Here is a 17872-nt window from a genome sequence, read left to right on the forward strand (position 1 = left end):
GTGTAAGCAGAACATAGTGAACATAGATGTTCAAACCAAATGAAATTATAAGACAAAGGATTTGGGCAGTAAACCACAATGACATACTGATACAATCTAGTCTCTCTAGAGTTAAACATGCAGTTTGATAAATAAGAGAATTGGGCTGACACCCGAGGGGTGGACATGCTAGACTAAAATTGATTTATCTTTCTTCCTTGAGGCCCCTTTATTTGCCTATAACATATCTTTGTTTAATTTGAACAGGTGGCAGCTCCAGATAAGAGCCTGAGATAATCTTACCAATCACCAAGAAATATTTATATTGCATTACCTATTCGGCAAGCAGACAGCCTCATCCACTTAAGTGCAGCCATGCGGATATGAGGCTTTAGAGAAGCATGATTGATCCTTTTCTTTTGGAGTGTGTGTGTAAACACTCACTCCTATAAGCACACGGCAAACAAGGGGAGGAGTCATGGCCTTCTAAGGCATAAAGGGGGAGGAGTAAGGGGCGTGCACTTGCGTTTATTAATATACCCCACTCAGGAAAGGGGGGCGTGGCTGTGGAAAGGGGGCGCCTAGGTATCTAGGTTTCTATTAGCTATGGACAATCTAAGTACATTTACTCAAGTACTGCACTAAAGTAAAATGTTGGGGTATTTTTACTTTTATAGGAGTATTTCCAATTTTCTGTACTTTTACTTCTACTCCACTACATCTCAGAGGCAAATATTATACTTTTACTCCACTACAATTATTTGAAAACTTACTAGTTACTAGTTACTTTGTAGATTGTGATTATTATTACAAAAGATACATTATCCAATTCAGCTCTATATACATTTCGGTCATTTGTGCCGATCTACAAGCCCACTATGTGTTGCGATGCGACGCATTGTGAGCTTGTAGATCTGCTACTTTCAAAAGATTTTTATATATTTGAATACTTGTGAAGCGGAACATTCTGAATAATGAGTACTTTTTACTTTTGGTACTTCAAGTACATTTTGATACCAATACTGTTTTTTTTTTATTCCTGACTTTTACTTAAACAGTATTTCTACATTGCAGTATTGGTACTTTTATTCAGAGATGGGAAGTACAAGTACTTTGTTACTTCCACAGCCAGTCGCAGCAGCTCAACGTATGGACCAAAGCCCACCACATACTCCTCCACCAGAGGATCTCGGTTCTGAGACACCAAATCAGATGAAATGGGATCAGCATTTATAGTGGGAAGAACCGATCGGAACCACCGATCGGATGAAAATGCTTTTTACAATTACAAACTCCCACCTGAATCAAGAGAATGAAGAATCAACTTTATTATTATAGGAACAAAAAGAAAAATGAGGGGGGAAATGGAGAGGGAGAAAGAAAAGAAAACCATTAGGCAAAAGAGAACCTACAAACAATACAGGTTTTAAAACTCTAACTTTAACATATTATTTTGGATATGTCTCATCATCGTTACAATCTTGGAGAATGTAGGCTATACTGAGAAAAAAAAAGTACAGTTGTATGAATTCAAGTACATTCAAAGATAACCCTTAAGCTGTGTCTCAGACACGGCAGTCTCTTGACTGGTGATCCCTGAGTTTGTGGAAGTGTTGGTCTGAGGCAGCTCTTCAGTGAAGGCGTTCTCCAGCACTTTTAGGATAGACAGTTTGCGAACTTCATCCTTGAAATCCCGACCGATGAACACGTACAACAGTGGGTTCAGGCAGCTGTTGAGAAATGCCAGGCAGCCAGCTATGGGATACCCGATGGTGAACACACGATCCAGTGTTTCACTCTGCACTGCCGCCATGCGGCTCACCAACTTAATTTGTATAATGATGTGAAAGGGGGCCCAGCAGAGGAAAAATGCAGTGATAACAGCTGCTGTAATTTTGAAGGGGCGACCTGATTGGCTGGCCAGCGAGCGATTCCTCCTGAGCCGGTAGATGATGACAGAATAGCAGGAGACGATGGCGGTGAAAGGGACCACGAATGCCAGGAGAAAGCAATAGATGGCCATGACCCCACCTCGAAATGCTTTCATCTGCATCGCGGGTGTACTGTAGTCATTGGTGAGTCCATAGGTGGTTATGCACAAGATGATGTCCTTATCATGAAAGGAGGGTTGTGTGTCCATAAAGACGAAGTAAGGGGAACTGAGTGCCAAGGCCATCACCCAGACACCCAGAATCACACAAGACGCCTTTCTGATGCTGCGTTGGTTCTGGGCCCACACTGGCCACACCACGCATACACATCTGTCAACACTGATGACCATCAGAATGTAGATGCTGGCATGCATGTTCACGAAGAGAACGGTAAAGTTCAGTTTGCACATGAATTGGCCAAAAGGCCAGTGGCTGTCCAGAGCTGTTTCCGTGATTCTCAGGGGCAGGAGCGCAGTGAGGAGGAAGTCGGCCACAGCGAGGTTGAGATACCAAACGGTGTTGATGGTTTTCTTCATTTTGAAGCCCGTCACCCAGATGACAACACCGTTCCCCAACACACCGAGTACAGAGACCAGGCTGAAAATGACGAGGGACGCGATCTCGAGGGCTTTTTCAGCGTGTTCATCCTTGTAGTCAGAGCCATTCCCACCAGACATATCCAGCTCTTTATCGGGATAGTCAGCAGTTGTGGTCATTGTCCTAAAACCTAAAATAACAAAATAAAGGAAAACATTTTTGAACCATGTGCTATTAACCTCTAGCACTGGCCTAAATACTATATGTAACAATGAAACTCCTCTGTTTATTTGTGAATCTTTTTGTGACTTCAAAAGACCAATCACAGCGTGGTGTAAACTTAAACAAAATAATAATAATAATATAATGTAGTATGGAGTAGTATTTAATTATATCTGTCTTTGCGCCATCTTTGCCTGCAGTTACCCATGTCTCATTTGATTGGCGGAGAACATGTAAAAAGACGTATGATTAGCTTGAATGGTGTATTTATATGACGTGTGTGGGAAAAAAAACATCATTTGTAGATTACTTTTTCATTTGTAATTCGATTTTTTTATTTGCAAAGTTAATCAAGGGTGCATTTGTAAATTCAGTGAGCAGAGCATTTGAAACTGTAGATTTGAAACAAAAACGTGAAGCATAGCATTTGAAACTGTCGATTTGAAACACAAACGTGAAGCATAGCATTTGTAGCACTGATCTGAAAAACACTTGCAAACCAGAACTTGTTTATTCAAAAATCACCCTGTGTGGATACAAACCAGGACTTGTGGATTTATTAATTATGAGACTGATTTGAGTGCATATTTATAGCTCCCTCCGCTGCTGGTCAAACAAAACAAAAAAAAAATCACACCCTGTGTGAAGGAAGCGGTGCCTTTGGGGCGGGGCCTCCTGGTGGCGCTATAATAGGGCGGGGCGGGGCTTCAGCAATTAATGCTCGTCCCTATTGGTGGTGTAAGTCCACATACCAAATTTGGACTTGGTGGCATGCTGCAAACTGGAGTTATAGCTGTTTAAAGCCAGTGGCCTCCTGGTGGCGCTATAATAGGGCGGGGCGGGGCTTCAGCAGTCAATGCTCGTCCCTATTGGTGGTCTAAGTCCACATACCAAATTTGGACTTGCTGGCATGCTGCGAACTGGAGTTATAGCTGTTTAAAGCCCGTGCTGAAACGGACGACGGACACAACATAAGCTGGGGGTCCCTGGACCCCTCTTTGATAGCCAGTGGCATGTGTGGGCAATGAGGGGAGAGTTGGCGTAGGCAATCTCCAAGTCTGTGTGTGTGTGTGTGTGTGTGTGTGTGTGTGTGTGCGTGTGCGTGTGCGTGTGTTTGTATGTGTTTCTTCTTTGCCGTCAGGCTCATACGGACGGACGGACGGACGGAGGACATACGGACAAAGCCACATATAGAGCGGTTGGCACCGCTAATAAGTATAGGCTTACCGTTACTAAATACAGCTGATGAAATTATCATGGAACTTTTTGTAATATATTTATTTATGTTAAAATAAGTGTGAAATTGCCCTATATTCTAGATAGCATGCCTGTCTAGATAATAAAGAAAATGAAAGAAAATACCTGTTTCAAAGTGTTGAAGAGACGTCGGCCAGAGAAGTGTCTTGTTCAACTGTGGCCAGTGAACACTGAGGAGCTGAGCAGCTTAGCATCCTGTGAGATGTCATGTCCTTGGTGTCGGGCAGAAACCTCGTATCCATATTTTAACTTTGAAAATGAATGCCCTACTTTGTCAAAAGTAGCAAAAATAGGCGATTTACAAGCTTACATAATGTCAAATTGTGACACGCTGTGAGCTTGTAGATCAGTTATTTTATTTTTATTTATCTTTTAAAATCTTGTGAAGTTGGTTAAGTGTGTGTGTGTGGGTTTCTGTAAATATTGAACCAATGAAAAGTAACAACAACAACTTGTGACTAAATATTAACATACACTGAATCCATTGGAACACAGGTTCTTTCTTTTCTGAAAAGTAACTGTTTTGGACATGCAAGGTTTCCATCCGACAGCAACGATGTGCAAACTCAAACTAGTGTGAGATGACAACACCCACTGACACTCTAATCTGATGGAGTACATTCAGAATAGCAGTTTCCTGTTTCCTTTGTGCACAGAGACTCTAATAGCAGTGTAGACTATGTATTCTGCCACGAACCACCATTTGAAAATATGTTGTGCCAAGGACCCGGTTGCAAGTTTTGTGTTTGTAAAACATTTCACAAATATTCAACATTCTTCACATTTGTTCAAGATTTTCAAATATCCGAAGCATTTAGGGTTAAAGTTGTTACACTGGTTTTCGAAATTAACTAATTTTGCTCTGGACCCCCTGGAACCCTGTTAAGGATCCCTGGGGGTCCCCGGACCGAAGTTTGAGAACCACTGGTTTACACACACTATGTAGGCCTACAGTACTTAAATGACAGAATGTGTTTATCACTAGGTCATCATAGGCCTTGACAGAAGGTAATAAGATGTATAAGATGGCTGTGGGCGCTGGGGGCGTGTTCTCTCCTCCGCGTCATCAGTGCCCATACCCTAGGTGGGGTTGGCGAAAGGGCCTTTCTGTGTGGAGTTTGCATGTTCTCCCCGTGTCCCCTAGGGTAGGTACCCTCACAAAAAACATGCATTAATCCTGGTCTTATACTGCCTCCCCCTGGTCAGCCGGGGCGCCTGATGGAGGGGAAAGGAACTGGTTGGAATAACATGTTCCTTCTATGCTACCGGGGAAACTCTCCCCTGTCAGGTGATAAGAAGCGGCCTGCTTACTCCTCATGCATTGAAGGAAGCATGAGCTCAGTTCGGGGCTCTCCCCAGGCTGGCGGGAGAGGGGTGTGAAGCTGCACTGTGATCGAGGATGTGCATATGTGTGAGTGTGGTTTGACACAGCCTGTTTCCTTTGTGCACAGACACCATTATAATAGCAGCTTAGACTTCACTGTTTAATACAATAGGTTCTTAGTCAGGTTTCACTCATAATGTTGTTAAACACTCATGAAGCGTTTTAATATATTTTAAAACAAGCCTCTTTCTTTTATCTTAAATATGAAAATATAGAACTCAGAGCAGAACTTGTACCTTCCCTGTATCCATAGGAAGAGAAACTATCAACTGTTTAGTGAGGCTGAACTACAGTTCAAATCAGTATACAAAACAGCACTCCTTATTATCATTGGAAAGTTTAATTTGAACCTTGTTTACAGCTGGGTCATTTAGTGAAGCCGCAGGAATGACGTACCCTTCCCAACCTCCAGGGTGAAGGAAGTGATTGACGTGCAAGCTTTAGCTCCCCTCTAACCATCTCTGGCATTCAGAGCCGGTGCTTAGATGTCCTGAGAGCAACAGTGTCGCTGGAAACAGAGGAACCCTATTGGCTCCCTGCAAGCATCGCTGATCATAACAATGACAGCACTGAAAACTGAGTGCGAGGACTCGCGTCAAACAGGAGACGTCGAGGCTGATGTAGAGGATGAGGCCGAAATTTACCACTGGCACATTTAATGCTTCGCTTATCTCTGCGTTCAATGTCACCGTCGTGGGAGAGGGTGAAGTTAGAGGAGGTACTCTATTAGAAAGTCAATGAAAGCGATGAATATTTATTTATCTTAATTAAATCAGCCACAGTTGGTATAAAGTGTACACAATCTGTTGAGTGCCTGATTTGAGCAGTAGATGGCGGTCTTGTTTGATGAATTCTGATTGGTCAAATAAGCATAGACTTTACCAGCCCCTCTGCTCATCATCCTGAATTTCCCTCGGGATCATTAAAGGTCTATCTATCCATTGTCATTCTGAGCGTTTACTGAGTCTGGCTGCTCTGTGATGCTCATTGAAGTTTACTTTGTCGAAACCTCATCACGTTTCGATTGTCTTCTTGATCGAGATGAGTGTGTGTGTGTGTGTGTGTGTGTGTGTGTGTGTGTGTGTGTGTGTGTGTGTGTGTGTGTGTGTGTGTGTGTGTGTGTGTGTGTGTGTGTGTGTGTGTGTGTGTGTGTGTGTGTGTGTGCGTGAGAGAGAGAGAGAGAGAGAGAGAGAGAGAGAGAGAGAGAGAGAGAGAGAGAGTTTAGGAAGGTATGCAACAAAACAGCAGCACTCTGATCCACATGCCTTTAAGGTGCATTCACATTCAGCCCAGGACTGGCTCCCTTATTAGCCCTGGGCTAATAAGGGTGGCTAAGCACAGAACAGTGTTAAATAACCCATTTGGCTTATGAACCCATTTATATGCCTAGGCTATAACCTGAGCCAGGGCCCAGGGTTAGCTTAACCTCATCCCACACTCTTATCTCAATCAGCTCTGGGTTAAGGATTCACTCTTGAAAATCAGAGCAAAGACATGACATCTTTTTTCAAAATGTAAGATCCAGATTACTTGTAACTCACTCGTACATGTACTGTACAAGCAAGGAAATGTTGGTGAAGTGGCATGCCCCACAAGACTGTGCTAGTAATAACAATTACAGTATTACAACCTTATAATAATGATAATACAGGAAATTAAGATGATGATGATGATGATGATAATAATAATGATTATTATTAATTAATGAATTATTAATTACTGAGGTAAAAAAAGTTAAAAGATGAGAATAACACAGGTTAAGTGGGGCAGGTAGGGAGTGTGCAGAATATGGAAGGAGAATAATTTAGTACTGAAGGTGCAAAAAACTGTATACCATACACATAATAGTACTAACACGCATATAGTACACATTGTTGAACATCTGGAAATGTATTAGAACGTAATTTATGTTGAACAGCTCACTTTAGGATATAGGCTTTAAATTATGTTATCACTTGATTTGCCTAAAGAAAGAATATGATATTGATTGGTTGAAATGACTGCTGAGGTGCACTCGAAGGCTTGCAGCAGGCAGAGGCCTGCATTTCCTTTATGTGCATTTCCTGTATGTGAGCTGCACTCACTGCGTACATGACATACAGCCTGCATCTATGGCTGATCAGTGAGGTCAAAGAGTACCCAAGATCTGATAGTTTTAACCAAATGTTACATGCACACATGCAAGTGTGAATCATTAGATTTTCTGATTAATGATTTAATTTAATCATATATAATTGCTGATAATATGCAGTATAATTGCATTTACTGAATTATGCTCAGGTATAAGACACATTTTGGGGGACATTTAACCCCTCAGTATGCCCATATATGGCCATGCTGATAATATCGTGCAAGGTGCAAAGTAAGCGTTTTTTGTGTGTGTGGGTAGCTGTTGGACAAGTCACACATACACCCACATACAGACACAGTGACTTCTGAGAATCAACTATACTGTCTGACTTCTAAGAATAGGCATGCACGCCTATGTGCACGCAAATACACACACACTGACTTTCTTAACTTTCCAAAAGTCCCCTACGTGCACACCTAAGTGCACACACATACGTGCACACCTAAGTGCACACACATACACACACTACAATTATTTGAAAACTTACTAGTTACTAAGTTACTTTGTAGATTTTGATTATTATTACAAAACACACATCAACCACTTCAGCCCTATATACATTTCGGCCATTTGAAAATAGCCGATCTACAAGCTCACAATGCGCCCGATGCAACGCATTGTGAGCTTGTAGATCTGATATTTTCAAAAGATTTTTATACATTGAATTTTTTTTAATTGGACCTTCTTCATAATGAGTACTTTCTACTTTTGGTACTTTAAGTACATTTTGATGCCAATACTTTTGTACTTTTACTCAAGTAAATGTTTAATTCCATACTTTTACTTACAGAGTATATCTACATTGCAGTATTGCTACTTTTACTTTTTCCCACCACTGACCACCTCTAACTAACCCCAAATTAGCGGCCTTGAATCATACTGCAATCACTCAGCATATTAACATCACATGTCAATGGACCGAATACGCTGATGTATGATGGATGGTTATGCTGCACTGCAGAGGAACATTTGTTTCTGTTCCTCAATTTAAATAAATACAAACAGATTAAATGTGAAATTGTTTATTCATGGATAGACTCGTGATTACCATGTAAATTACTGTGTAAAATACATGGAATTCAGACGTAATCTTGGGATCAGTTTTTAAGAATTCAAATTTCTAGACTGACTTCATCTCCCATGGTTATCTATCCACACAGCATTGATATGCGGAAAGTCTCGCTTCCTTCCATCCATTTACTATTCTCTCCTTCCCTCTCTTTTCCTTTCCTTATTCCTTCTCCTCCCCTTTCTTTTCCTTCACTGTGCAGTTGGAATGATCAGTAGCATTTGTCTTTATTTGCGCTTATTTTGTCAGCCACATAGAGCAGAGTTCTTTGCACCATTTTCTTAGGAAAATTCAACTGTTTATTCATGCAGAAACTGTGCGTTTTTGGTCTGGATTCTTGTGGCTTTATGCACAGCAGCCATTTTGGAAAGAAATTGGTATCCTTCTTGACTTCCTTCACAGTTGTTACCAATGATACTAATGAAGGCACTGTTCCATTCTGGTCAGGGTGCTGATATCGTGCCTGTTGGCTCACTAGACACTCCATTTTGGTTCCCAAATGGCCCCTTATGGTGGGTGTGTAACTCTGAGAGTGTACACTCTCAGAGTTATGGGGGTCCTTGAAAATAAGACAACCACTCTGCCACACTAAATGGAACAGAGCCTTAACTAGTATTATTGGTAACACCTGACTGTGAAGGAAGCAAGGACGCAAGGAAGGGGCCCAATATGGCTGCTGAGCATAGAGCCAAAGTCTTCTAGACACTAGAGCAGATATAACAGAGAAAAAAAATTGTAACCAATTATTTTTTGCCCCTTTTTCTTCCTAATTTAGTCATGGCAAACAATTCCTCCCACTGCTGTCGTTACCCTGCTGGCTCACCTGCCAGTGAGGAACCTTTGTTCTTCTCCTTGTGCTCAACGTTCCCTGCTGACAGGCGCTGCTGCCCCAGTACACATACAGTGACAAATATCACCGGCACCTGGGCTTCCCTCCCCCGAACACAGCCAATTGTGTTCATGTAGATGGATGCTCGGCCAAGCCAGACGCACTGCGGTGGATTCGAACCCCTAGGCTCTGCCGTGGTGGGCAGGGTACTTTACCCCTGCGCCGCTAAAAGCGCCTACTCAAAGTGTTAATTTCCTCTGAGTGTTAATTTAACTCAGAGTTGCATACCCATAAAGGGTCCCTTTTGTTACTATCAAACATATAGCTGGGGACCCCTGGTACCCCCTCAAGGACCCCTGTGGGTCCCCAGACTTCACGTTGAGAACCACTGCTCTACGGGGTCTGATTAGATCACCTGTCGCCAGTGTATTTGCTGTGGCTCTGCTCATAATCCACCACAAAAGAAATGGTTCTGAAAAATCTTCATTTTCATCTCACAGAGGGGGGAAAAAGTTAGAGAGACATAGATATATAAAATGAAGATAGCTGAGAGCGGATTTCACGGTGTGAATTTAAACAAATTATTTGCCATTTGAGTTGAGTGAGTGTGGAGAATCGCCTTAGTGAAACATTTGATTATCATCACCTGTTGGTGGCAGTGTTTCCCCTTATCAGAGTCTGTAGAGGCATAGCAGTGGTTTTCAAACTTTTTCATGTCAAGGACAGACTCCCAAATTAAAATGTATTCCATGCACCCCGTCTGAAAATATTTAGTACCAGGCACCCCATACAAGATTCTCTTCTAAAATATAAAAATAAATCTATACAGTATATCAAAAACATTCAAATAGCAAATGTATATAGGGTTAAAATGGTTAAACTGAATTGATGCTTAACTCATTTTGCTGGGGACCCCCTGGAACCCCTTCAAGGTCTGTAACTCTGAGAGTGTACAAATGGAACCTGGTCCTGGTTCTATTTGATCCGTGGCCAATGTAGTGGTTCTCAAAGTGGGGTCTGCGGACCCCCAGGGGTCCTTGAGAGGGTTCCTGAGGGTCCACAGCAAAATGTGTTGATTGCATCACAATCCTTTTTATTGTCCCACTCCCTGGCACAAAGTATTTTCAGATGGGGGTCCGTGGCCAAATACATATCAATTTGGGGTCTTTGAAATTAAAACGTTTGAGAGCAACTGGCCTAGAGCTGCTACCAGTCTGGAAGAGAATGAATAAAGCATTAAAAAAACTGTCACAGTGCAGCAAGCCAAAGAAAAAAAGGAAAGTTTTTGGCTGGTGATTGCCTTCTTAACCACAATAATTACACTGCACATCAATCTTCAAAACAAAAAAAGAAGATAAACATGTTTTCTATTGTTTTACTGGTGCAGAGGATTGTTGCTTTTCCTATATTAGACAGGTGCCTGGTGGCAAGGATTAAGCAGTAGAACAACTAGAAAGAAGATTTTCAAAGTGAGCAGACTCACGCTTTGGCAGAGGTTTTTCAATGTCTTTCTCCGGGTACCTCTTCCAGACACACACACGCACGCGCGCACGCACGCGCGCGCACGCACGCGCGCGCACGCACACACACGCACGCACACACACACACACACACACACACACACACACACACACACACACACACACACACACACACACACACACACACACACACACGATTAAAATACTGAAACTGTACCCAAGCTTATTAGCCGGGTTGATCAACCTTCAAAGTTATGCTGTCAAACACTGCCTGGCTGTGCTGCATTTTATTTCAGTATACACGCAGTATGCATCTTATTGTTTATTTCATGCAGAATCTTTCAAACAGAATTTTATATATTATTATATAACTGTGCTCTGCGGAGATTTGTCCCAAAAGCTAAACATGAAAGCAAAAAAAAAAAACTAAACTCACTATATGAACCAGAAAGGTATGTGCAAACTAACTAACTGCAATAGAATGTGTGAGTAATATCAGATATACAGTAATGTGATGACAGACCAAATTTATGCAACACCATACTGTATGCATTTTAATGTGTGTACTTATGTTTGCGAACACTGGAACCAAATCATCAATAATGTATTAAGTCTATGCATGTGAAGATCTGAGATCTCACAAAATTAGACAAATTAACAACCCACCACACCACATTTATCAAAACTTTGGACACAACTCGTATGAGCTGTTGTTGATAAATCCCAATGTACAATCGTTAATCAGAAGCTGCTCTCAGGACTCTTAATTAACATACATTAACATACATTAACATAGTTGTAGTGGCTGAGAAATATCACATTAGGCAAAGCAGAACTCCCACAGATATCCTTTGAATGTAGTGCATGACACATGTTAAGCTCCTCATTGCAGCTCCCCGCATACCTAATGGGGCGAGTTGGTGTTGTCAAGTGGACGCATCAACGCATGGCTTCATTCGATGCTGGCAGGAGCACTAAATGCTCTGTCACTGCTACGCTCTTGCCAAATGTTAGTGCCAGTGGTGGAAAAAAGTACTCAAATATTTTACTTAAGTAAAAGTACCCATATTGCAATGTAGAAATACTCTGTTACAAGTATTTTACTTAAGTACAGTACTTGAGTACGTGTACTTAGTTACTTTACACCACTGACTAGTGCAATAGCCTCGTGTAGCCAGAGTTCTACGTCTGCTACTGATGTGTCTGGTGACATCTAAATTCAATGAATGGGCTAAAACTGTGTGGAAACAATTCCGAAATAAATGAATGATGAATGAATGAATGAACAGCATCACAGAACCAAAGCAAATACTTTACAGTGGTCCCTTCATATTGGCTTGGGACAGTATCAGGATTGTTTTTCAAAGCAGTGTGGCCGTAGGTTAGTTTGTTAGCACTGCAGGAATTTCTTCACCGCCTAAGCCCATTCATTGAATTTAGATCTCTCCAGATGCAGGCAGAGATCTCTGTCCCTGATCGTCTGGCTCTGCAAGACAACTAGTGCAATGTCAAGCACTGCAAGCTGACTTGCATTCAAAAATAAATCAGGGACCTTTTGAACCGGTCGTCGTTTTGGAAGATATATTTCATAACATTGTCAAAGGAGCATTCTAAAGCAGTAGTGTTGGAGCACTTTAAAATGCAATGGAAAAAAGAGAGAATAAAGTATGAGCAGAATATTGAAAAGATTGGTATCTAATACCCAGACGTTGTAAACTATTTGCACAAAGTACGTATACCACGGAGGACCTGAAAGCCTACAAAAACCTTGAGGCGTACAACTTACCCTGGGGCGGGTCAGACAGGCCACTGCCCATAATAATACATCTAAATGTATGTGTGGTTTCTCTTCAGCGATGGTAAGTTTATTTCATGAAATTGTATTTTACAGTATTTCTTTTTGTGTCTTTCATGAGGGTAAATTTTCATGTTATTTGGGAGAACCTAACAAAAGACACATTTCTATCACTATGCGATGGACATGGAATCTGGGGAGGTGAAAAAAGTCATATCTGTTCTATCACAATAATATTCACTGTTTCTTTTATTCTCAGGTGTTGCCCTCAGATCATTGCTTAGGATATAGGGAGGGGGGCTGCACCCGCTGTGACTGAATGGCTGAACTGGTTGAGGTCTGCTCACATGTGGCAGCAGTCCTCTTCAACACTGAAGCTTCCATTTGAATCAGAGAATAAAAAATCACACCCTGTGGGAAGGTAGCGGCGCCTTTGATACATTTTGTCACCGATATGTGTTTATAATGTGTTTATAGCCACTTGTCATGTGAAGCTTGACCAATCACTTTGTTGACGCACCTGACCAATCAGAACGTTGCCGTACGCACACGGATAAAGTCAGGTATAGAGCAAAGTTTGTCATCAATATGTGTCACGTGAAGCTTGACCAATCACTTTGTTGACGGACCTGACCAATCACAACGTTGACGGTGAACACGGACAAAGTCAGGTATAGAGCAGGATCCGCTGTATACCTAAAGGTATAGAGCGGCTAGCGCCGCTAAAAATCACACCCTGTGTGAAGGAAGCGGTGCCTTTGATGAGCCCCGTATTGATGTTGTCATCAATATTTGTTTATAGCCCAGCCAATAAGAATGTCCGGGTGTCCGGACACCCGGACACACGGACACACGGACAAAGTCAGATATAGAGCGGTTGGCACCGCTAAAAATCACACCCAGAGTGAAGTGGGCGGTGTGGTCACCGTGGTCATCACAGTGATGGAAGTGATTCAAAAAAACATAAATGTGTTTTTTTTAAGTGCATAGTCCTATTTATAGGGCTATGCACATGTGTCATGTGTTTCTAGCCAATCACAGTCCTGAATAGAGTCATGGTGGCCAATCACGGTGCAGGGTTAGGGGGGTACAATGGTGGCCAATCACAGCGCAGGGTTGGGGGGGTGCAATTGGGTCGATGTCCAAACCTCACATATAGGGGCGGTTGCACCGCCCAAAAACAATCCAGCCTACTGATGAAAAGGCCTCCTGGAAACTCAATACCATTACCTTCAGTGGAGCTGCGCACTGAATACCGGCAGCACTGACATAGACTTTACAAGCGCTACATCAAAAACGGCTGGATCAGCTGAACCCAGTCAACCCCACACTCTAGGAGTCTGGAGGAAAGATTGTGGAACCACCATCAACATTGATTTCCTCTGTAACTTCAGCATGTGTGGCTCAAAGCCTTCGATCCTCTCCGCTGTGCCTCCTTACTCAGAAGTGTTCAAGAGCAAAGCCTCTGAAGATCTCTCCAGTACTTCGTGATTTGTGAAGACTCTAGTAAAAATGTATTATGAGGGGCTTGCAACTCATTGCTGTTCCATTGACCTTTACAGCAGTGGTTCTCAAACGTTTTCATGTCAAGGACCCCCAAATTGACACTTATTAGCCTGCGGACCCCCATTTGAAAAGATATGCTTTTCAAATTTTTTTTTTTTTTTTTTTTACTTTACTGAAGTATTTCCAATTTTCGGTACTCAGGGACCCCCATAAGAGAAGATGTTTACGGCTCTAGCGGTGATTCTCAACCATTTAAATTTCAAGGACCCTCAGTTTGACATGCATTAGGCTACGGACCCCCATTTAATGACATTTATATCTCTGGGACCCCAATTTATATCCTAAAATCAATGAGAATTTAACTCTTGAGAGTGTACAAATGGAACCAAATGGACCCGTCAGGGTCCATTTGGTTCCATTTGTACACTCTCAGAGTTACAGACCCATAAGGGTCCATTTGGTTCCTAACTATCTATCATTTAGCTGGGGACCCCCTGGAACTCCCTCAAGTACCCATGGGGGTCCCCGGACCCCACTTTGAGAACCAATGCTTTACAGTGACAGAGGAGGAGCCCAGAAACGTGGAAAAGGCAACGTGTGAACAAAGCACATGTAAGCTGTGAGTGATAAACCAACACATTCTCATACCGGTGCCGTCAAACGGGTGACGGCTAGGGATGGATTTGACCATACGGTGCTACTCCACGTTTCGTGGGTACCCTTCCTACACCTGCTACCTCTATCCTGTATGGTTTCTTCTGCTGCTACTGTTTGCATGGGGCTGTTCTCAGGAGGATGTTACCATTGGTGTGAAGTAACTAAGTACATTTACTCAAGTACTGTACTGTACGTTTTGAGTTTTTTTTATTACTTTACTGAAGTATTTCTAATTTTCGGTACTTTTACTTCTACTCCACTACATCTCAGAGGCAAATATTGTACTTTTACTCCACTACAATTATTTGAAAACTTTAGTTCTAGTTACTTTGTAGATTTCGATTATTATTGCAAAACACACATTAACCACTTCAGCCCTATTTACCTTTCCGCCATTTGAAAATACCCGATCTACAAGGTCACAATGTGTCGCGATGCGACGCATTGTGAGCTTGTAGATCTGCTATTTTCAAAATATGTTTTCATACATGTTACACATTTTAAACTTGTGAAATGGGACATTTTGCATAAGGAGTACTTCTTCCACCACTGGATGTTACCAGGGAGAAGTACTGAGGGAAGATAGCACCCTCCCACAAGAACTCTGAAATCAGGAAAGCATGGCTCTTCATTCACCAAGATTACCTATTCATTGGTGCTGCTCCTGATGTTGATGTAGTGCGACTGCTGTACTGTAGGTTATGTAAATCTAAAGTCCCCATTGCATTTGACTAGGATGTTTAATCAAAGGCAACATTGAGTACTGGTTTACAATATGAAATATACTATATTACTATAACATCTTTAATCAAACCCTACAGGCTGAGAACTTGGTTTACTGTGTAAATATAAATATACTATGTTTAATCAAAGCCCACAGGTTGAAAAGAGGTTTGCAATGGAATACTTGTCACGATGTGTCAAGAAGGTCAGAGGCAAATGCAGGACAACAGGCAGTGCGGTGACAAAAGGGACAAGGGTTACAAGCGGTGGCAAGACAATCTACAGAGAAACCCCCAAAACACTAGGAACAGATAGGCGGAACTGAAGGCAGAACTCAGACACGAGGAAAATGCTGTCAGCAGGCTAAGGAACCAAGACAGCTACACAGACACAGTAAACTACGTCCACAACAAACTGGACAGAGGACACTGAAAACAGAGAGTATAAATACACACACACACACACACAAGGTAAAAGGACACAGGTGAACACAACTGACAATCAACACAATGATTGCCTGGAACCAACAAGACATAGGAGAAGGCCAATTGGCACAGGGTGGACTCATGACAATACTGTATTACTTTAAGTATACTTTATACTATGTTTAATCAAAGCCAACAGGCGGAGAACTGGTTTACGATGGACGATATATACTAGTGCTAAGCTGATATTGGTTGAACGATATTATCAATGTATGTTTTTTACATGTTCACATTATTATTTTTTGTGCCATAGATTACATGATGACAAGTTTTGTGTGACGTTTTCCTTTTGTAGGCTAATATCCTTAGAGAAAGTGGGTATACATGTTGTACAGTATAATAGTGTGAGCAACTTGTGATGTTCTCTCATCATTATGCAGGCAGCATATAGCCTACTGGCAGAGGAATGTATTATTTAGAAGTAGGACCCATGCACACAGCACCTTCAAAAGCACCTCAAAGAGTACTATTACTGTACATATTACTGTATATATATATATATATATATATATATATATATATATATATATATATATTTACCTCTCTACTTTCTTATTGTTATTCATAAGTCTTTGTTTTTGCTGAGGAACTGAAAGGAAATAATTGTACTTGCGTACTTATGAGATGTAAATAACACAATCTTTAATGAATTGACTTTTAACTCAGCCATATTAGCCATTACATTAATATGTTTGTTAGTATGGAAATGAGACCAGGGATGAGACCAATCCTGTTCTTTCCTCCCAGCACCATTTACATGAAGTATAGCTCTGATGGTTTGAGTTGGCAGCTTCTAATGAAGAGGGCTGAACGTGACAGCTTATGCAGTGACATAATAGCATGCACAAGCTAGGTATATCACACACACACACACACACACACACACACACACACACACACACACACACACACACACACACACACACACACACACACACACACACACACACACACACACACACACACACACACACACACACACTTCCATCAACAGTATATGCAGGTTTGCATGACATGCATACTTACTGAGGCATAAAATTGGTAGGTAAGTGAGAGTTTTGATCAGATATAAACTACTATAAGAGGCAGTGAAGCATCCCCATCCATAAAATAGAATATGACAGCTCTGGCCGTCAATTAGTCACACATGTCACACAAATCTTCTTATTAAACAATTATGTGACATACTGTACCGCATGTACCATAGTAGGTCCAAAAACAACAAAGCTGATCTTAATTGGCTGCCGGAATTGACTTTGCATGAATCACTTTCACGTCTGTTAGCAAACAGCTAGTCACCATCAGCAACAGACTACAGTGGGCTGCTCAGCTGTGAAATAGACCTTAAACTGCAGTTACTTCAGGAATCCAACACATTCCCCCCAAACACACCTACACAACACTATTGAATTAATCAAAGGCTTAATTGCATGTAGGGTATTTGCATGCTAAACAGGATTGAGAAGTTCTGATCCAATGGTAGTAAAATATATGAGATATTTTAAGACCAGGCTGACCAGCCCAAGTCATTTCCTCAGTTATAATTGGTTTCTCTGCTAACTAATAAAATGCTATGGTCTGTGAGCAAGGAGGCTTACTATTCTGACAACATACTAAATGCTGACAGTGCATCGTCCAAGTCCATATAGCTGCCGATTCACATACTATACTCTCTATTTTGGCATGAACGCGGAAACTCCCTAACGATCACATTTTCTGATAGCTGGTAGTGCATTTGCAGTGCAAGCCTCTTCTACCATCACAAGATCCTAGGACTCAATTACCAAGATCATTACAGCGTGCACACGTCTATCCATGACAAGTCTATCCATGACACTGCTGGCGGATAGAGTAATATCTCTGGTTGGTGGAGATATGACAGCAAC

General features: G+C 41.7%; 1 protein-coding gene across 1 annotated transcript; it reads right to left on the reverse strand.

The window, feature by feature from the left end:
• Positions 1 to 1519: 1519 nt before the first annotated feature.
• On the reverse strand, positions 1520 to 2626 carry LOC311037903 (chemerin-like receptor 1; the record flags this gene model as incomplete). Its single annotated transcript, XM_084047199.1, has 1 exon — positions 1520 to 2626. One exon carries the CDS (start codon positions 2624 to 2626, stop codon positions 1520 to 1522), a length of 1107 nt encoding a protein of 368 aa, XP_083903325.1.
• Between the last annotated feature and the right edge of the window lie 15246 nt (positions 2627 to 17872).

The sequence above is a fragment of the Gymnoscopelus microlampas genome, assembly GCF_963454915.1.
Source record: "Gymnoscopelus microlampas genome assembly, chromosome: 21".
NCBI classification, from domain to species: domain Eukaryota; kingdom Metazoa; phylum Chordata; class Actinopteri; order Myctophiformes; family Myctophidae; genus Gymnoscopelus; species Gymnoscopelus microlampas.